Source organism: Desmodus rotundus, chromosome 10 (assembly GCF_022682495.2).
Source record: "Desmodus rotundus isolate HL8 chromosome 10, HLdesRot8A.1, whole genome shotgun sequence".
NCBI classification, from domain to species: Eukaryota; Metazoa; Chordata; class Mammalia; order Chiroptera; family Phyllostomidae; genus Desmodus; species Desmodus rotundus.
The window spans coordinates 35,743,859-35,765,772 of NC_071396.1; the positions used below are offsets into that span (position 1 = coordinate 35,743,859).

The 21,914-nt window shown below is 43.9% G+C and overlaps 1 protein-coding gene, 1 long non-coding RNA gene and 1 other non-coding gene across 5 annotated transcripts in view; 2 read left to right on the forward strand and 1 right to left on the reverse strand.

The window, feature by feature from the left end:
- SEC11A (SEC11 homolog A, signal peptidase complex subunit) overlaps nt 1-21,914 on the reverse strand; it is a 40,388-nt gene that overhangs the window by 10,084 nt on the left and 8,390 nt on the right. Inside the window, exons 5-8 of one of the 2 annotated variants that reach the window (XM_053912521.1) lie at nt 21,449-21,692; nt 21,180-21,269; nt 4,378-4,487; nt 321-470 (exon numbers count right to left, since the gene is read on the reverse strand). In XM_053912521.1, the coding sequence (XP_053768496.1) occupies nt 321-470; nt 4,378-4,460 (233 nt within the window). In that variant the 5' untranslated portion in view covers nt 4,461-4,487; nt 21,180-21,269; nt 21,449-21,692. Of the gene's footprint in view, nt 1-320; nt 471-4,377; nt 4,488-12,138; nt 12,370-21,179; nt 21,270-21,448; nt 21,693-21,914 lie in introns of those variants that run through there. The other variant, XM_024561624.3, reaches the window with a different exon arrangement.
- LOC112306159 (U4 spliceosomal RNA) lies at nt 9,752-9,890 on the forward strand. Its single transcript, XR_002974902.2, has one exon. It is a non-coding gene; the product is annotated as a U4 spliceosomal RNA (small nuclear RNA).
- On the forward strand, nt 12,341-20,984 carry LOC123479856 (uncharacterized). Of its 2 annotated transcripts, none has more exons than XR_006655634.3 (4): nt 12,341-12,726; nt 19,556-19,721; nt 19,973-20,127; nt 20,242-20,984. It is a non-coding gene; the product is annotated as an uncharacterized lncRNA (long non-coding RNA). The 2 variants fall into 2 exon arrangements; XR_006655633.3 differs by having other exon boundaries at nt 12,507-12,726; nt 19,556-19,740.

Here is a 21,914-nt window from a genome sequence, read left to right on the forward strand (position 1 = left end):
ATGTTCTTACATAGATAAATAGGCCCATTAGTTGTTTATTGCTTTGGAATATACAGAGTTAATGGTCTGGTTGGGAAGCAGAAGAGAACCAAGAGAACCAAGAGAAAAGTCAGAAAAACCTCAGGGAAATAAATGAATTAATAAATAACAATTTAGTCTTCACATGTTCACCAAGCCTTCAGACATGCATAAAAACGAACTAGAAGAAGGACCTACGAGTTTCCCACCCTTTCTTAATTTTTAGGCTATCAAAATTAAATACTTGTAAACACCAAAACATACAAATATTTAAAAACAGGAAACATATAGTTTGCACGTACTTTTCATGAATCTTCAAGACTCGGTGAACTATAGGAATCTCTCTTCCTTCTATTCTAAAAACAACAATTTCTCCCACTCGTATGGGATCCTCAACTCGATTTGTCAGGAAGAGAAGGTCTCCTCTGTGAAATGCAGGTTCCATGCTGCCGCTGGGGGTGGGAGGGGAGAAGAACACAACAGCAAAGACAAAGTCTGAGATTAAATTTACTTCCAAAATTAGATAGTCAACAAAACAATCAAAAGTACCACCTTTGAAATATACTCAATACCTTAACAAATATACTAACAACAGAAATGTATGTTGTTCTGAAAATATGGTGTCTTCAGACTAATGAGTTATACAAGTTTTCTTCAGTTATTAGCATTCATTAAGTAGTTCCATTTCAAGCATTACCATTCAAAGGGGCTTAAATTTTTGAAAAGGGCAATGTTACTAATTCTTTAACCTTTCAAAATTTCAAGTGACAAACAGAATATTAAAGAATGAACTTTATAATCACTGCCCTTATTGTCACTTCATCGGAAAACGCTAAACATATTAAAATATTCAAATGAGCACCGGATCACCCACTCCTGCCATTTATAAAGATGCAGACCCAGATGACCTTATGATTCCCCGCCACGAGGAAGGGAGACAGCTCCTCAAGTCACAGAACAGTCAGCTACCAAGATAATGCTCGTGCTATCACTTTATTTATTTATTTTAAAAAGAGAAACAAGAAAGAAAACAGGGACAAGAACAGAGATCTTTGCCTAAAAGATTCAAAAATGAGCAAAGGATTCGATTCCACGGTAATTAGTGAGGACAGACTCCTTACCTCTGACCTGTTCTACCTGATACCGAGTGCATCAAAGGACCTCACTAATTAATGACCCTTTTCTTTCTATGAAGAAGAAGCCCATCAGTATTATTTTCAGGAACTCAAGCTCCAATTTTCAGTAACAACAGATTTAGTAAAAAGAAAATGGATAGATGGGGAATAAAAATCAAGACAGGAGGAGCAACAAAGCCCAAACACTTGTGCTTGAAGACTCTGGTCCCTCTGCGTAAGGAGACCAAGAGTTAGGAAGGCCTAACGCTACACGTCATGGAAATGTTCAAGGTGAAGTCTGAACCACGGGAGTCAAACAGAATCCACTCTCACTGTGCGCAATTGTTTCCGAGCCACTCTAGAATTTTAAACAGGAAGTTTCATACTAATATTTGAAGTTAAGAAATATCACTTTAGAAGCTATACAGTGTATAGACGACATTTAAATATTTATTGAACTAATAAGTAAAGTGGAACAGATGAGAAGGCAGACTGGGAGACCAGCTGTCCAGGCTATTGCTTATAACTGAACACTTTACAAATATTAAGTGTTATTTAAAAAATGGACACAGGAGAGGAAGGGGGGAAATACAGAGAAAAGAATGTAGATACAGAGTTACCTCAATTATGTAAGAAATAATATACATGAAAAAAGACCAAGATGTTAACAATGATGATCATCCCGGAACTATGGGCGACACAGTTTCACCTAGACTTTTATGCTTTCAATATTTCATATAATGAAAATATATTAACTTTTCCCCTGATTTAAAAAGCATTTTTTTTAAAGGTCACTCCAACAGCCCAGGCAGGAAATGACGAGGGCCTGAAATAGCACAGCAGCAGGGGGCAACCCGCCTGGGCAGAGCAGAGATGGGACAGAACAAATATGATGGCCAGCGGGCTGCGCCATGGTGACTCCTAGGCTTTCAACACCCAGCAGACGGCAGTGACAGCCGCAGAAAGAGAATAAAGAGCAGGTTTGTGAGAAAAGGTTAATTTCATTTTTATTCCATGGCTTTCAAGTGCCTGGTTGACACCCACACGAAGTCCAGGTTAGGGCGAAAACAAGTTTAGACTCAGGGAAGAAATGTAGATGAGAAATAAAAAGATTTAAGATTTCAGATAGGAAACCCTGGCTGGTATAGCTCAGTGGATTGAGTGCGGGCTGTGAACCAAAGGGTTGCCGGTTTGACTCCCAGTCAGGGCACATGCCTGGGTTGTGGGCCAGGTCTGCGGTGGGGCAACTACACATTAATGTTTCTCTCCTTCTCTTTCTCCCTCCCTTCCCCTCTCTCTAAAAATAAATAAATAAAATTAAAAATAAAAAAGATTTCAGATATGGATGGCAATTAAACAGAGATAAGTGAGAGGACCATTAAAGAAATAAACCAGGGAAGACTTTTTGAATGTTAAATAAAATTATTAGTAACCTTCTTAATATTATCTGATCAAATTATACTTTTAAATTTAAACATCAATCATGATAAATTTTGTAAGATATTATATATAAATCACTTAAATATTTTTAAATTGACTTCAGTTCTGTGAAGGGAAAATTTCTGAATGTCCCCTGAAACTGCAGTTAATAAAATAAATAAGAAGAAAGTATTTGTCCTTGTCCCAAATGGCCTCACAATAGCCCTAAGAGGGGCTTCTTAGCGGCCTTTCTCGAACGATAGCTCCTCCGTCCAGCGAAGACCAGACAGACCCCCTTCAGTCTGAGCTGGTCTCTTCTCATTGCTTTCCTTTATTCCACATCGGCAGTCAGAAAAGCTTAGTACAGAAATAATCTACCTACCAAATAACCTATCCAAACACCACTTTTAAACCCCAACTGATAATACAAATTTTCCAGCTGTAGCAAACGGTCTGTCTCTTCAGAACCACCAACGAGCAAGTCCTCAGTTGAATCCCCCACCCACCCCAACACCCGGGTTTACAGGTCATCAGACTGTCCTCAAACCTCTCTGCTGAAGGCAAGGCCACCTGAAGTAATCCTAGAGGAATCGCCCCAAGAAGCCTGCCTGGGTCCTCTCTACATGTTTCCCCACAGCGTCCCTTAGCACAGCTTCCCCTTCCCTTGCTGCTAGAGCTCCACACCTGGAGCTCTCCACTGAATTCGGACAGTCGGGAGCGCAGGACCAGGTGATGTTACACTGGAAAGGTCTTCTGGCCCCATCTAGTTCTAGCCTTCTTTCTTTTGGCCTTCGTTTTATAGATGAAACTGTGGGTCAGTGAGTACGTGATTCACCCAAGGTTGTCGTTAGACGTGAGAGAGACAGAGATTCAAGTCTCCATACTCCCAGAGCAGTACATTAAACGCCTTCCCTGCTAATAAGATCCATACGTTTCTTTGGATTGCTAAAATTACTGTTGCATTTGATTATTAATAAAAACAGAACTAAGGCACAAGTAAGACACTGGAGACTCAGTGCTTCCGACCACTTGTTGCTGCAAGTATATCTCATATGATAATGGGGGAGTCAAGTTCATCTTGTTAAAAGTAATGTACTATTAACCAGACTCAAGATAATGTTAATGATTTGGTTCATTTTATGTTTATATTCCATTAGCTCCAGAAAAGACTTGGGAGAGCTTATATAATTGAACCCAAATTAAGGCAGAACTATAATGATTCGATTATGTAACCAAGTGGTAATTCTCCAAAAATGAGTAAGCTAGGTTTTTAAAGCACTAAGAGCAGGAATCTAAGGAGGGAGAAGGAAGTACAGTGGAGGAAAAAAACTCAGTACTACGAGTATTTGTCACTTTAAGAGATGGCATTAGTACATTCAGTCTTCCTGAGGTCTATTTAAAGGTCAGCGGAAACGCGGAAATAAAGAGTGAGGCTTCTGCACTCAAACTGAAAACATGCTGCCCAAAGCTCCGGCAGTCGGGGTGCACTCCAGCTAACTAACAACTAAACACCCGCCCTGCTGTACCGAAGTCAAGAGTGTAAGAAGATATTTCAGAAAATAAAGTACATCTTAAGAGATGTGCTGAAAATAAAGCTCACAGAGTAAATGTTTTGAAGAGAGGTCACGAGCCCCTTTGGGGTCTGAATGTAAAGGGTCTGACATGTTGAGAGTTTCTCACAATTGAAAATAGTAACTAATGTTCTTCCAGGTCCTCCTCTGGGAAGGAGTGGTTTGGAGAGGGATGATACAACAGTTATTCAGTATCTCAGTTTCCCTCCCAAGCAGTGCCATGCAATCCATGCCTTGGAAAGAGCGACTCTTACCTGAGCACCACTACAATGGGACTTTCACTTCCGGTTATGACCATCAACCCCTTCCAGATCATTAGCGCCGAGGAGACGATCATCCCAAAATTTAGGACCTGATAATAGAGCTGTGAGAGCAAAGGAGGAGAGGTCAGCTGTGTGACTGTCCCTGCCCAGGAAAGCGAGTAAGAGCAGTGTCAGTGTCAAGGTTTCAAGGAGCACCACTAGGGCAGCTGTGGTTCTGAGACAGTCTTTCAACTTCTGTAATAATTACACCCTCGGCCTCCGGGAACATCACCCCTCTCTCACCCCAAGTACCGTGTTCCTTTTGGTTTGCTAAAGTGTGTTACACTTACACAGTTACTGCTTCCGAACCTTTCACGTAAGGTACTTCATTTGGACTTCACGGCCTTCAGCGTAGGTTTAATCACATTCATGACATTCCAGCCAATGGGAAAACCTAATCGCAAACTCTTCTAGTACCGCATGCCCTGCACTCTCGCCCCTGATATTCACGGGCTGTTTGATGGCTTTCAGTCCCACCCCTCAGTTTACAGCTGAGGGGGCAGTCGCAGAGAGAAGAAGGGACTTCACCAAAGTCACAGAGCTCGTCAGTCACATAGCTAGGACTTGAAGGCCAGCCTTCTTTCTGCCTTAATAAACTTCTACTACTTGACAAATGACAGAATTCTATGACCAGAGTAAGCAATACCAGAAAGGCATTTCCAGCGAGGGGAATGATGTGAGCTAATTGTGCTGGACTGAGGCTTGCTCGTGGGTTACCAACAGCGGGTGGCCATGACCTGATGGCCCTGGACAAAGTGAAGCATGTTCAGAACGGACAGTTGTTATGGCCCAACAAAGTCGCTGCTGGCCCCAGTGAGAATCTTAAATGGTAATGACAACAACCCTGAAGAGTCAAACAGGCATGATATTACCAGGAACAGTAAGACACATTTCGTTTTAAAAAATCTGGTAAACTGTTTTAAAATCTAACAAATGAAAACATATCTATACAACACAAGTACAGCAGCTTCATTCATAATAGCCTCAAGTGGCAAAGAAAAGTCCACCAACACACGAAATAAACAAACTGCCTTACTTCCATGTCATAGAATACCACTCAGGAAAAGCACGAACTACGAACACACACAGTGTACACGAATCTCAAAAATGCGCTGTTTAGGCCAAGTTGGAGTAACAGGGACCAAATTCACCTCCGTGCCTGAAATAACTGAAACACTGGATGAAAAAGATGAAACGATGGTTTTCAGAAACTGCACACAAGACTGTGATTACTCTGGAAGGAGAAACAAAGAAGGGAGGCCCCCTGAGTGCTCCCACTTACAGACTGGAGCGTTTCTGCAACAAGGGCAAAGGGGAAATGCAGACAGAGCCTGCAAGTCTCCGTGACCTGAGGATTAAGAACAGGGAATTTGGGGAGCAAGGGCAGCTAAGGACCCCGGGGCAGCCCAGAGTCAAGAGCTGCACGAAGGTCTGCGGAGGGTCCCTGCTCAAGTCCTCAGCTGAGATCCGATCGGCCACCATCCGCACAGGCATGTGAGGGAACCATCAAGGGCAGAAAAGAACCGTCTAAAAGGAGCAGATGGAATAATTTTCAACGCTCATATGGAGCAGGAATAGCTTGAGTTCTTGAAATAACAGCAGACTTCTTCGAAGTACTAAGAGAAAAACTATCAGCCTGAAATTCCACACCCTGAGAAATTTCTTTCAAAAACGAAGGCAAAATAAACCCTCTTTAAAGACACGAAAACTAAAATAATTCATCACGAGCAGACCTACAATACAAAAAAAAAAAAAAAAGTTTTTAAAAAGTCTTCCAGGCAAAAGGAAAAGATCAAATGAAATCTGGATTTACACTTAGAAATAAGCAGCATTAGGAATAGTATATGTCGGTAAATATAAAATATATTTTTTCTTATTTAAAGTTTGTGGGAAGCACCTAAAGCAGTAAGTAGAGGGAATTTTATAAGCAGTAAAAGGCCTCACATTACATGCCGTGTTTCTGTTTACACTCAGTTCAAATTATTTTGTAATTTCCCCTGTGATTCACCTTTGACCTATGGGTTATTTAGAAATGCACTATTTAATTTCCAAATATTTGTACATTTCCCAAAGTAAGCTTCCACCTTAAAACACTAGGAAAAGTGGCCCCGGCCAGGTACCTCAGTTGGTTAGAATGTAGTTCCCAATATGCCAAGGTTGCAGGTTCGATCCCTGGTCAGGGCACATACATGAAGCAACCAATGGCTGCATGAATAAGTGGAACAGCAAATCAATGTTCCCCTCTTTCTGTCTCTCAAAAAACAAAACAAAAAAAACTAGGAAAAGCAAATGAAAAAGTAACTCACAGAAATACTAAAAATAAGAAGAGAAATAATGAAACAGAAGACAAAAAATAAAGAAAATCAATCAAACCCCAAAATTGGTTCTTTGAGATCAATCAGCCAGACTAATCAGGAAGCACTGAGGGGGTGACATCAACAGAACGATGTATGTTAACTCGCGCTGATACACAAACATGAAAGGAATAGTAAGTGTTATGGATGTCATACCGATACATCACCAATTCCTTGAACGACACAAGCTACCAAAGCTCACTGAGGAAAAAATAGACAACCTGAACAGACCTACATCTATAAAGAAACTGAATCAATCTATCATTTAAAAACCTTCCCACAAGAAAAAACTCCAGGCTCAGATGGCACTCACTGGTGAATTCTACCAAGCAATTAGAAAAAATCATGAACAATTCTACATCAACTCTTCCAGAAAATTTTAGAAAACATAATACTTCCCAATTCATTCTATGCAGCCAGCATTACTGATACCCAAACCAGACAATGATGTTATAAGAAAACTAAACAACAGTCATCATGGCTATAGATACAAAAATTATTAGCAACATCTTAGCAAATCAGACCCAACGATATACGTAATACATTATGAGCAAGTAGGATTTATGGCAGGATAAAAAGTTGGCAACTTTAATATCCCTTTCCCAACAGCTGACAGGAGACAGACAGGCAGCGAGGACGTGGAAAACCATCAAACAAACAAGAGCTACAGAACACTCCCCTCACCACAGCAGAACACACGTGCCTGCCTGCCTTTTATTCAATTTATTGGGGTGACATTGGTTAATAAACATATAGGTTTCAGGGGTACAATTCTATAACACATCATCTGTATGTTGTACTGTGTGTTCACCACCCCAAGTCATACTCCTTCCATCACCATTTACACCCCTTCCACCTTCCTATCTACCCCCCCCCAATACACGCACTCTGTTCAAACACACAGGAAACATTCTCCAGAGGCCAGGTTCTAGGTCAGCAACAAAGGGTCTCAACTTTTAAATTATTGTAATCACACAAACTATGTTCTCCAACCGCAGTGGAATTAAATTAGAAATAAGCACCAGAAAGAAATTTGGGAAGCCCACAAATATTTGGAAATTAAACATTTTCCTAAGTTACCCATGGATCAAAGAGGGATCACAAGGGAAATTACAAAATATTTTGAACTGAGTGGCCACAAAAGCATATCAGAATTTATGGCATGCACCTGAAGCACTGCTCAGAGGGAATTTATAGCTTTAAACACATCTATTAGAAAAGACCTTAAAACAATAACCCTAGAGTCCACTTTAAGAAACTAGAAAAAATAGTTAACTAAACACAAAGAACCAAGGAAGAAAGGAAAGTCTAGGGCAGAAATCAGTGGAATAGAAAATAGATGAACAACGGAGGGAAAAAGCAATGAAAGCCAAATCCAGAGAGACGGAAAGTAGAGTGGTGGCCGCCAGGGCCGGCCAGAGGGGAGAAGGGGGGTTTTTAATGGGTATGGAGCTTTAGTTTTGCGAGACGAAGGCTTGAGGACTGGCTGCGCAGCAATGTGGTTGCACTTTCTACTACCGAACCCTACACTTAAAGCATGCTTCTGCCCTGGCCGGGGGCTCAGTTGGTTAGAGCACTGCCCCTGATACACCAAGGCTGCGGGTTCTACCCCCAGTCAGGACTCGTACAGTGATCCACCAATGGAAGCACAGGTCAGTCAAACAACAAATTGATGCTTCTTTCTTTCTCCCCCCTATCTCCCCCTTCCTCTCGCTCTAACACAAATTTTTTAAAAAAGTATGTAAGAACCACAGCAAGTAAATGCCTTAATTCTTACTACAGTGCTGTATTCTGTATTTTGCTCTAAGTTCCACAGGGTAAAGAATGATTTCTGGGTGTTTTCTGGGAGAAGAACGTATGTTTGGATGGCAAGCGTAGTTTATAACATAATTTTAGTTGTACTTTCCTGTGTGTGTCACGGAGACTGACGTTAGTATTTCTGCATCAACCCCTGACATTTCATCACTGAATGCTGACACCCTGTCAGAGATAAAGATGCTCCTGATCCCTAACAACACCAGATTAGTTTTCAAGAATCAGAGGAGGTAATGGGTCTGAGCACGGTGTTGCTCGCACCTCCTGTGTGCTGCACACTCAGTCACATTAGGTCCAAGTGTAAGGCCGATCTCCTAGGTTTCTGTTTGCTTGACTAAAGGGCCAACTTATTGCGCAAAAAAAAAAAAAAAAAAAAAAAAAAGTCACCAAAGATCCCCAAAATTCAATCAGATATCACTGCAACAGCAATAGCAATTAAGAGTTAAGTGATCCTAAGAGATAGGAAGATATAAAAAGAAAGATTCTGCCAAGTCCTGATGTCATTTGATTTAGGCACGAAGAATACAGTCAGAGCAAGCCCATCACAGGGCTCCAACGTGGCTCTAATCACCTCCTGGCCCCTATCTACTGGTCATTAAGAATTCTCAGAAAGCAGAGGAGACAAGCCCAAGAATTACATATGAAAGTAATATAAAAAGTATTTGGCATGACATATTTCCTTAGTGAGTAAACATTTTTTACCTTCCCCTCAAATAATTAAGAACAGAAAAAAATATGTGTAGTGTTAACATTTCAATGTTAAGGACTTTGTGCATATTTGGTATTTTAGTATTTGTAAAATTTAAGAGAATCTGGACTATTAAAGTAATAGGTCAGGTTTGTAATTCCAATTTACAATGTATAATCAATTGTTGTGGATGTATTATTTTAAGCAGAAACTATGTTACCTATATAGTGTTGAAACATTTGAGAGAACTTAAGAGCTCAGAATTTATAAAAATTACGTAAGTAATTTATTATTACCGAGGCAGTGAGAAATGGCAGGCTGCAAAAAGCCTGGGCCTTACAGCAAAGGCCTCTCTAGGCAAATGGGGAGCTGCTGAAGGTTTGAGGGAGAGAGAGGAGATTAATGTGGCAATATTGTATAGAATGCAATGAAGGTAGTGAAACACCTCATTTTTGAAAACTGTGAAACAAGCTTTGCGCAGTGGCAGTATCGTAGCCAATGAGGTTTATCCGAGGCGCGATTATTGCTAATTGAAAACTGTGAAACAGACCCCAAAAGATTACACTACATATAATAAAGTCTTGAGGAAGTCATTAAAAATCAATTATACCTCGAAGCTCAAAAGAATGCATACTCTGTGATTCCGTTTATATAAAATGCAAACCCATCTATAGTGACAAACAGCAAATCCGTGGCTGCCAAGTGCTGGAGGACAGACAGATGATGAAGGGGCTCAGGGATCTTGTAGGGGATCGAGCTCTTTATCAGGGTGTCCAGCCTGTGGCCCACATGCGGCCCAGGATGGCTATGAATACGGCCCAACACAAAATCCTACATTTACTTAAAACACTACTTGGTTTTATTACTAAATTTTATACTAAGCTGTATTACTTAGATATGTACATTTTTTGTATTAGTGATCACAAACTTGGGACCTGCTCGATGATGTTAAAAGATTATCAAAAGGGCCGCTGCATAATTAGGGTTATTATGTGAGGACTTTTTGCTTATCTGTGGTGATGGATATCACGAAAATTATGCATGGACCTTTTTTTTGCTCATCAGTTTCCGTTAGTGTTTGTGTATTTAATGTGTGGCCCAAGACAACTCTCCCTCTTCCGGTGTGGCCCAGAGACACCAAAAGGTTGGACACCCCTGCTCCGTATCTTGATTGTGATGGTTGTATGTAACTGTAAAAATTTATCAAGTCCTATACTTAAATGGATGGAGTTTATTGTACTAAACTATTCCTCTATGAACCTGATGAGAAAAAAAAAATTACAACTCAAACATATTAATCAGACATTTGATGATATGCATTTAGGCGTAAATGGAAAAGTTATGCAATGACAGCAATTTCAGAGAAGTACTGTAAAACCAAACTTCCAGTTTCCCTTTTTCTTGTGATGAGCTCTCAGTATCCATAGTCACTGCCAATTCTTTTTCCCAGAAGTTATGTACAGGTGAAACCTCAATTCACTATGTTCCCTCACCCCAGTCCCTCCCGTTTCCTCCTCACAGCCACTGGGAGGTTGTCCATTTTCTGAATCTGCATAATGGGAATAAGATTCCCTACCTCACAGCTACACAAAGCACTTTACACTCAGTAAGAGCTCAAAGTAGTTATGGTTTTGCCTTAACCATTTTCTACACATTTATGCCCCTTGAAGGCACAGCCTCTCTTATTTACCTTTGCATTTTCTCTCACTGTATCTAGCATATGGTACAATAAACAGTAGGGGGAAATACTTCTTCAGAGCAATGTTGGTGGCACCTACAAATTCAGATAGAGATGAAAAGACACTATACAACAAGCAAGATTCTCAAGTGTTATCTTAAAGACATGACCATTTTGTGCAATTTGAAAAGTGTGATCAGATATGACTGAAGGAATTAAGAAACCTAAGAGAAGCTGACACTGAGCTGAGCTAGCTGAAGTCTGAAGTAGACTAAGGGGAGGCTGCATTTCTACTTCCTTAAATCAGAAGTCCAAGAGAGAAATCTTTAATAGTGACATCAGGACAATTGTTAACAGCAAAATACCGTAAAAAAGGCCCGAGGCAAGAAAAGCAGGCTCTGCAGGCAGGCACACAGGAGATGAAAAGGAGCAACCTTTCCTACTGACTAAATAATCACAACAGCATTTCCAGTACCATTTGGTATACGATCTGTAAGTTCAAGATGGAGTAAGATTTAAGGACAAAATCAGCAGATCTGAACTTCAAGATTCCTGTGCCACTAATATTGGGCAGTATCCCCGAGGATTCGGAGGGCTGCCACCTTCATGCTAAATGGACTCGAGGGCAAGTATAGCATCTGTTCCAACTCCAGTCAGCGGTGGTCCAAGGAAAAGTCAGTGCAGGCCGCTGGGGCCCAACTGTACTGGAATGGTTGCGACCGGCAGAAAGCAGCAAGTGGGCTTCTGTGGGGCCTCCCAGAAGCAATGAACTAACTCTAGTCTCCGAAATCCCTCGAGAGCCGCTGCGACTGGAGAAACCCTGAGTTGGCCGCCTCACCGAGTCTAAAACAATAAGCAACCCCAACTCCCACTTACAAAGCGCCCTCCGGTTTCCATTAGACCCTCTGCCTCACTGGGGAGAATGGTAGGTGAAGACTTGACTTCTTGCTCCGCTCCTAGTAGGCCCAGAAGTAGCTACGGGCTAAAAATAATAAGGGGCGGACAAAGCGACCTCTGGCCTCATATTCCACAAAGAGACGGTCCAGGAGTCAGACTCGCTCATGCCCTCACACAGGGGTCCAGAGACCCGCAGGACCCCGCAAGGGCAGCGTCGAAAGAGCAGGGGCAGCGTCGAAAGGACAGGGGAGCTCGGAGAAACAGCGGACCGACAACCTCACCTGCCGCTTGTTCATCCGCCGCACATCGTCCAAAAAATCTAGAGACAGCATGGTGGGGCCGACGAGAGAGAGAGCGAGCCGTGGCAGAAAGGGGTGCACTGTGACCGGGAGGCGGAACGACTGACGCCGGGCCGAGCTCGCGATGGACACGACCCCGCGGTGCCCTCACTTCCGCTTCCGGGGCGGCAACCGACGCGGCCCGGCCCTTCGCTGCGGTGAGTGGACGAAGGGACTCACAACCTTCGAGATCCAGCCTCCCGGACAGGCCTCGCTGTAGAAGGGCTCTCCCGCTCCGAACCTCGCCTACCAAGAACCTGAAAACCGACGGGAACCCACTTCCGCCCTCGGCCCGCGGCCACTCAAGGCGGGATTATAGGGGAGGCCGTCCTGCAACTTCCGGAAGGCGGGCGTTTGTGCCTCGCCAATGGAGAGCTCAATCTCCGGCGTCTGAGGGCAGAAGTGGCCCCTGAGTGGCTGGCGCGGTTAAGGGGCGGGTCTGGGTGTGGCCCTAGAGGTGTGGCCTGATCTTGCGGTCTGGAGTGGGGCGAGTCACCTACACTAAGGGAAACTGACAGCTGAGGTGGTTTCGTAAGTGCTTTTCCCGTAAAGGTAAAGGGTGCGAGAGGCTTTGAAAGCACTACCTAAATCTCTCAAGTTTAAGAAACTCTTGGCTGGAGAGAAAAACCATTAGAAAGCTACCGAACCATGCAACAGTGTGATGACGACACTAGCGGAGCGAGTAATCAGGAAGTCCCTTTCTCCCTGAACTTGACCTCATTTACAGGATCTGACTGCCTCCTTGAACTCTACCTCCTGCACCTTGATGTGACTCTTCTCTCGCTGCCTTCGGTCATGCTATGCTATCAACAGCCTTTGCTGTGACTAGATGAAATTCCTAATATGCATCTAAGACAGGAAGGACAGAGCTGGTCTCTTGCTATTATTTGTATTCCTATCTTTGTCAAAATACTGTTTCTCTCACACTGGGGGACAAGCACTTCTTACTAACCTGTTTACCCCCAGTTTCTTACATGAAATAAACACTCAAAAAACGTTGTCAAACGAAGGAATGGAGGTCTTAAAACCCAGAAGGCCCAGCCCTCCCAGACAGATGCATCGAGCAAGACTAAGGATAGGACTATCCTCAGATCAGTAGGGATGGTGGCTGGCAGTGCTTGCTCAAGGCTGAAAGAGAATTTATCAAACTAAAAAGCAGAATAGCCATAGTCCTCAAAGAGCTTTCAGTATCTCTTGCAGCAGGGGAAAAAAAAAAAAAAGAGGTATCTTTATGAAAGGAGACAACAAATTAAGGTGTAACTGCTAGCCTATACATGCTATAGAAACTCAGAGAACGAATCTTCCAGGTATGGCCTTAGTCAAGCAGACGTCCGAGGGAAGCTGGGCCGCGGTTGGGCGAGCTTAGCATTATAAAAAAGGAAGCACAATGTCAAGCACAGATTAGAAATGGGGTTAAGTGTGGGAAGGTGGCTAATGCTCAGGTTTCATTTCTGGAAGTTTACAGTCTTGAGGACAAGATAGACTGCGCGAGAAATAATTGGAGTGAAAAGAATGCATTAGGAAGGAATAGGTCCGGGAAGGATTAATATAAACTGGGTAGATCTGGAAAGGCTTAATAAGGCTTCCCTGCAGTGCTGGGGAGGAAACAGTGTCACTCATGAAAATAATTCAGATATTTAGGACAGGTGATCCCAGACTACATAAAGACATAAAGCCTAAGGAATTAGATTTTCCAAATGTGGGGCTCTGACATGCTATTTTCTCTGCTCACTCGGCTGCCAATCTTCCCAACACAGAAGTCTTTTGGACTCCATCGGTCACAATGGCATGTCTGGTATTTCCCTTCATATACAGACCACTGGCCTGCCTAAAGGAGGCACCTTATTATAGAGATTAAGTCAGACCTACTCAGCTTTGAATCACAGATCAACCACTCACTAAGGTGTGTGATCTTGGGCCAATCAGTTAACTCTTTATCCTCAGTTTTCTGGTGTGTAAAGTGGGAATAAAAAGTAATTTATATCATTTGAACATTAAACAAGATAGTACACATTAATTCAGCAGCTGGCACAATGGATGACAAATGGTGAGTGAGCAATGTTATTGAAAACAACAAGTGGATTCAAACTGATATCCCAACACTGGGGGTTAAGAAAGTGGGTCATTATAGTTGAGCCCTGGTTAAGGCTGTGTCTACCAGCACAAAGTAGACTCCATTTTAAAAAATGCTACTCAAAATAACCATGATCTCCCCAGTTTCTCTTTGTCCTTCAGAATTAAGGAAGTGGTGGGTGGAAGGAGAAGGTCCCCTTATGACTGTGCTGGGAAAGGAAGTGGCCCAGGTGTAACAGGGCAGGCCACTGCACAGGCCACGCTGGAAGCTTAGCTCTTCCCTGGCACCGTCCCTCCAAAGGATCTCACCCACCCTGCCTCTCCTTGGTCGGTTAGGAGTGAAGGAGATGGGACTCTCTGCCTACCAACCCAATAGCTATGGACTTCGGAGACCATGGTTTTTTTACAATGCAGCAGCTCTAAAACAACTATGGGACATTTACACAGTGGAATACTACTCGGCTGTAAAAAAGAAAAATTTACCCTTTGAAGTAGTATGGATGGACATGGAGAACATTATGCTAAGTGAAATAAGCCAGTCGAAGAAAGACAAATACTCTCACTCGTGTGGAGTCTAATGAACACACGGAACTGCTGAGGAAAATGGGGACAGACTCAGCAGGATGACAGCTAGTGGGGGGAGGTGAGGGGATGGAGGGATTGAGCAAAAAGGAAAAAGGAATCATGGGCATGGACAAGTATGGTGATTGCTGGGGGGGAGGCGGATATAAGGGGACCAAAAGGTAATGTAAAAAATATGTAAGAAAGATTAAATAAAAATAAAAATAAAATGCAGCAGCTCTTTGTAACATGGGAAGAAATCTCATTCCCCCAAATCAAAGGTGTCTGCTATGCAGAGAGATTACTGGAGTCACTCAGGTCTCCCTGGAAGGTTGTTGGAGAGCTCTCTTTAAAAAGCCCCGGACAGCTGCAGAGGCAGCTGCGGGAGGGAAGCACCAGGGTTGCTTCTGGGTTGGAATGTGTGTATATGCGGTACGGGGTGAGAGGCACCAACTTCCTGTTTGGCCATTCTGATTTTGCTAAAAGAAGACAGGGGCCTTGCTGTTTGTTTTCTAAGTTCTCAGAGAGCAGAGAGCTATGTGGTGAATCTGGGAGTCCTGTGGGTGAAGGGCTGAGAGTAGAGGCAACCTCAGACTCTTCCCCCTGTAACTGGAGCTTCCACCATCGGTCACTGGTGACTTGCCTTTTGAACTTTTGCATCCCGGAGCTTAACGACAGGGGATTGGCCCCCATCGATAGCTTAAGGGGTCCTATGGGGAGCTGCTGCAGCAATGAATCACGCAGGAAATGTGGCTTGTGTGAATCTGGATTCAAACACGATGTTCTCTTAACGCAATCACATTCAAAGATGTGATCATTAGCGATCATTTGTATGTGCACTTAAATAATAAAAAACACTCACCTAAAGGCTACTATGGTGCTTGTGTTGAAAAGGTATGATTTGGCCACTGCCTGCCTGACCTTCCTCACCCTACAATCCTGGGCATGCGCAGCCTCAGGGTATGACAGAGGGGTCAATGACGGGAGCTCTGGGAGCAAATAGCTCTACCCCTTAGAAACTGGGATCCTAGACAAGTTACATTTCCTTTCTGTACCTCAGTTTCTTTATCTGTAAACAGGGCCTGTGGAATCTAGGGGTTTTTTATGGACATCAAGTGAGGTAAGAATGTAAACTACGAGAATAGAGCCTGACACTTAGTAAACAGTGGTTATTATTACATGAATGTCCTTCTGGGGAAGGATAGCAAAAAGCTAGGAAAATTCCTTGGCAAGTGAAATGGGGAAACTGAGACAGATAGCTGATTCAGACTGGCCGAATTCCCAGCATGACTAACCTGCCTCCTTCCCCCCATGGGTGACCACTCCTTTAAGCATTAAGCCATCAGGATGATGAAGTTCTGACCTACATCAAGTAATTTAGGAATAGAGCCTGGGATCTGTTGACCACAGAGACACAGGTTTGATCAAACCAGAGATAACACCTAGGCCTCAGGACCAGAAGCAACATCCAATGACCCCCTGCTCCAGCACTGGCCAATAAGTAGGGACCACGACTCTGAAAGGACACCCCTGGAAAGCTGATGACCATTCCATTGAGATCCTTCCCTGAGACCACTCCTAAAATTCCTGCCTTTAGAAAACAGATAAAAACCCTTAAGGCAAAGGACCCGGTGTACCCACGCTCTCCCTGGAGCAGGCCTGTGCCTCCCCGTTGTTTCCTAATGCATGTGTCTTCGCTTTCTTTCTGCAAAGGCCCTTCTTCTGCCTCTGTGACTTTCCTTCTAAAGGGCCAGGGCAGCCATACCTAGGCTCAGCCCTGTCGCTACGATCTTGCCTCTTCTGTCTTAAACCCTTTCTTTGCTTCACTGTCCCCAGCTTCAATAAATGTATTCTCAAAATCCCCTGAATTCACGTTATGAAATCTTTCCTGCAAGACATCAAGAACCGAGAGCCCACATTGCCACTAACACTTCCACCTGCTTAAGTGTTATCTTCCGTGTAAAGCCCACCCAGGTCTCCCCTGGGCAGAGCTCCCATCCCTTCACCAGGTCCACTTCTGTAGTTTGTATGTACTTTTGTAAGTCCTTTATCACATGGAACTTCAATCATGTTCGATTTTATGAATCTAATCGAATCATAAGGCATCAAGAGAGACTTGACGTAATCTGCAAAGAAGATGATCACTGTACAAGAGATTCTGGCTTTTATAAAGAACAGCCCTTTAACCCATGTGAGTCCGGAACTAGTGAACTAGTGAACCGAATGGTGAGGGAACATTTTTGGGGTGGAGTACTTCCTGTGCTGGGCCTGCCTATTCCAGATTTGTCAACATCCTGCCTTCCAACTCCCACCAGTAAGTAGGCTGCCAGGGAGTAGACAGACATACCAGCCTGACCTCTCATCCTGGAGGCCCCACAACACTGCTCTCAGTTCCACAAATGGCCTCCGAGCCTTCCCTCAAGCTGCTCTTTCTGCATCCAGCATTTTCCAGTCCTCCCTCCTTCCTTCCTCATTCTTTTAGTCAATCTTCATTCTCTTATCTCCCAAGATAGTGAAATTATTTTCCTAGGCAGCAGCTCAGGCCCTTATCCTGCCCTATCACACTTAACTACATTTTATTGTAATTACAGGTCTCTTTTTCGGCTAAATTGTAGGGTTTACAAGCCAGGAAATATGCCTGTAAAACTAGCCCGAGGCACAGTCCCTGCCGATAGTTGATGTTTAGTAACTGTTGTTAAGACAAAACAATGAGATAAATAAATAGAAGGAATGAATGTTCGGGAGCAGGCACCCGCATTCCATTCCCCTGCCTTTCTTATCTTCCCCGGGCATTCTGTGTGCCCTGGGGGAGAAAAAAAGCCATCTCTGGGCACAGTAAGAAAACGGACTGGGAGAGCTCGCTCGGAAACCTCTAACGGGTCAAACTGGAGGCTCTCAGAATATGAGTGTTTCCTCCCATTTCCTTCAAAATCCAGCCTTATCCAATTCAACATGTTTGAAAGAAAGAGAAAGGGAAAGAAAAAAAGAATACACAGACAAAACACTTTAACGCCAGCATGTTAAGTATGGTTTTCTCTGAGCCTGTGCTATCTGACACAGAAGCCAGGAGCCACAGGGGCCCCAGAGGTCCTGAAATGGGGCTCGCCGGATGGAGACGTGCTGTGAAACACACCCCAGATCTTGAACACTTAGTATGGAAAATGGAATGTAAACAACGGAATGATAATATTTTCATATATTGAGTTAATGAAAATATAAAATACATTCAATGTAACCTCACCTGTTCCTTTTCGGTATTCCATAGGACTAGGAGATCATTTAAAATTGGTTTCGTGGGCACGTAGAGGTTAGTGTGCCAGCTGGATGAGGTAGCTACCTCCTTTCTGCCTGGATCTGCTTTTTTTCCGTCTTTCCCTGGTTCAACTAGTCAACTAGATGCCCTTGGACCCTGGCATTTTCTCCGCTGTCCTCGGTGTGATCTGTGGGGGCCGGACTTTGGTGTGGCAACAGGGTCTGCCCGCTGCGTCCTGATCTTGGGTCCTGTTTGCCCAGTCACTCAGTGCAGCTCTCGCCTTCGCTCTCTGGCCTCCCCCTGCAATCTGACCTTAACACTCACTATCCAGTTCCCTTTGGCCTGTGGTTTGTTTTTTTCCCTCTGTGTTCATTGCATATGGGAGTTTGGCAAAAAGAGATGAGATTTGTTCTTTACGCAGATAGTTTGAACTAACCTACAGGAAAATATTGATAGATGAGAAATATACCACAAAATGTTTCCAGATGGTAATTATAGTAAACAACGTGTTAATATGTGCCAACTGGCTTCTCCTCCATTCCCTTGAATTAAAGGAAGGCTGATTTTCCCATGAAGCAACTGTTTGGGAAGAGGGCTGGGTGAATCAATTGGCCACACGAATGCCCTGAGTCTTCAGCTGGAACTTTCTGGACTATGTCCAATTGTCTCACTACAGAAAGGTCATCTCAGTTCTCTGGCCACAGTTTTCTTTCTTTCTTTTTTTACTTAAAGATTTTATTTATTTTTAGAAAGGGGAAGGGAGAAAGAGAGAAACATCAATGTGTGGTTGCCTCTGGAGTGCCCCCTACTGAGGACCTGGTTCGCATGTGCCCTGACTGGGAATCAAACCCGCGACCCTTTGGTTCACAGGCCGGCACTCAATCGACTAAGCCACATCAACCAGGGCCAGAGTTTTCTTCTATGTAAAGTGATGCTTTCTCAATTATGCCAACTTTAAAAGTTCACATGCTCATGCATGTGAGTTGGGAAGGAGAATAATTCTAAATAAATGCAGATCTTTAGCACAAACGTCTCTTCCAACTCTTTCTTCCTTCTCTCAGTGCCTGCAGAAGCATTCTTCCTCCTCCTTAGTTGTCCCAGCTTCTCTGCTTGTCTGTGGTACAGAAATGTATCTGTGAGGGGGGACCCCGAACAAACTGGAATTACTTTCTAGAGGGCGGGCCCCTTGTAGTCCAGGCTTCCCCTGCGATGTGAGTGTCCTAGGAACCCATCTGTGTCAGTGCACCAGCTGGTGGTGTTGTGAGAGGCTGCATTTGGCTTCAGTGAAATTTTTTTGAAGACTCTCTCAACGTGTTTGCCCATTTCATGATGGGTGATTTAGGAGTACACCTGCCCACACTGTGCTGAGTGTTCATCAGTTTTTGACCAAAAATGGCCATGACCCCCATGCCCCACCTCCCTCTTCACCTGATCTCTCCCCAAGTGACTTTTTTTGTGTGTTTGTTTCCCCAGATGAAAATAGCTCTCAAAGGGAAACGTTTTGCTGATGTGGAAGAGGTGAAACAAAAAACGGCAGAAGCACTAAAAGGCACCCCCACTGACAAGTTCAAACACTGTTTGGAGCCATGGACAAAGCATCTCTATAGGTGTGTTGCATCAGCTGGAGAGTACTTTGAAGGTGACTGAAGTTTAAACATGTGAGAATACACAACTTTTTATAAATAAATCCTGGGGTTTTTTTTTTTTGGTTCCCCCTCGTATATCTAGATCTCCTGGCTTTTAGGGAGAAGGATACCCCTCACTGGACCCAGTTACTCTCTCTGGTTAGTGTCTTTTCTCTTTCATTTCGCACGAGTGCGCTTGGGTGACACGTGGTTTACTGCGTCCCCATTCTTTCTCTGCCACGTGTCACCTGCTCTGACACTGTAGCGACCCTCAAGACAGGCTTCAGTAATGGCCAGCTCCTCGGCAAATCCAGCGGTCCCCATTCTTCCTGACTTCAGCAGCCCGGCACTTGCCGCTGCTTCTCGTGGCCCTTCTCCTCCTGTGGCTTCCACCCTGCCAGGAGTTGTCCAGGCGGGCAGGTCAGTATTCCTATGGATTTCCTAGCCCTGAACAATCCCTGGCAATCTTGTCTCCTTCTTCTAGTCACTATCCCCTCTTTAAAATGTATGTCACAACTTTTCGTCTCTCCTCAGGCCTCCCAGGAGCCACCGTGTCTTGCTCTTCCCCCACTGGTGACATTCTTTCTCACTTGCCTGTGGTTACTTCAGAGCCAGCACCTGCAGCCACACCACATTCAACTCCTCCCTGCCAGCTCACAAGCGGAAGTGGCTTCCCAGCCTAAGCCAAGCCCCTCCACCTTTGCCCTAAAACCCGCCCCTGCTGCCATCCGGGCACCTCCAGGGGAAAGACAGATCCTCAGTGCTGGGTCTTCATCCTCCCTGTCAGCATTTGCGATGTCTTCCATCTTAAAAAAAAAAAAATCTTCCTTGCCCTCACTTCCTCTCTCGTTACCGCCTTTTCCTCTTCTTCCATTTCAGCTAAAGTTCTTGTACTCAAGCCTATGGTCTCTGCTTCCTCCTCTTGCTTTCCACTCAGGTTTCTGCCTTAAGGCTCCACAGAGAGCTCCCTCCTTGTGCTTTTTGGGAATGTAGGATGCCCTTAAAGATTACTGTGGGGATATTACTGTCTCTGTAAAATAACTACAGAGTGCAAGTCGCTTTCTAGTAAGTTAGCCAAGCTCACCAGGCAAGGGTTTAAAATCAGACAGTTGAGCCCTGGCTGGTGTGGCTCAGAGGATTGAGTGCCGGTCCAGGTCCCCAGTGGCAGGCGCATGAGAGGCAACCACACATGGATGTTTCTTGCCCTCTCTTTCTCCTTCCTTTCCCCTCTCACTAAAAATAAATAAATAAAATCTTAAAAAAAAAAAAAAAAAAAAGCTGGTCTCAGAGTCTGGGCTCCTGGTCACCATGCCCTTCTGCCCCCTGCCCCCTGCTTCAGACTGAAAGGGCTTGTTCTCAGCACTCAGCACAGTGCCTCGCATACAGCTGGGCAGCAGTAACTGTGCCTGAATGAACGAGCACCTATTGCCACCAGGGTTCACATTCTTATTCTCACTCTCAGAGTGACTCACCGATCAACGGTTCTGAAAAAGTGCATGGGCTTCGGTGTGTGTCTATCTTTCTGAAAGAAGGTATCATTTTCATGAGTTTTTCACAGGAGTCTGTGTCCAAAAAAAAAAGTTAGTAAGTTCTTGATTCGTTCATTTTTCTGTCTTTGGTTTCATTTTCACCAACCTCCTTCCCGTACATCCTGTACATTGCCATTAGATACCTAGGTTGTCAATGTTTTGTTTTAATTCTGTAACTCATACAAAGGCAGAGACAAATGACTTCCTTCTACCTGAAAATTCCGACTGCCTTCCTGGCTGACGGCATCCGAGACAGAAATCACAAGCCTTCCTCAGCAGCCAACATGTTCAGTGATCCAGCCCCAGCATGTGGTACCAGCAACATCACCCGTTTTTCTCCTCTATTCCTCCGGTCTTCCTATATTTTCAAAACTTCTGTTGTAGTCCACCTTTCAGTATTTCATTCAATAATGTACGTATTCCGTTCCTGAACTAAGCCAGGCACTATGCCTGGGCCTGAGGACACAAAGATAAACACAGCACAGTTCTTACCCTTGGGAAACCATCAGTCCAGTTTGGGAGAGAGATGTGAAAACAAAATCTCCCCAAAGTGGGATGACAAACTATTCATGGAAGTTATTCCTGCTTACAGGCAGGATGGAGCCGAGAGTAAAGGAGGCTTCCTCTTTTGTTCTTTTCTTTTTTAAAAAAAGATTTTATTTATTTTTAGAGAGAGGG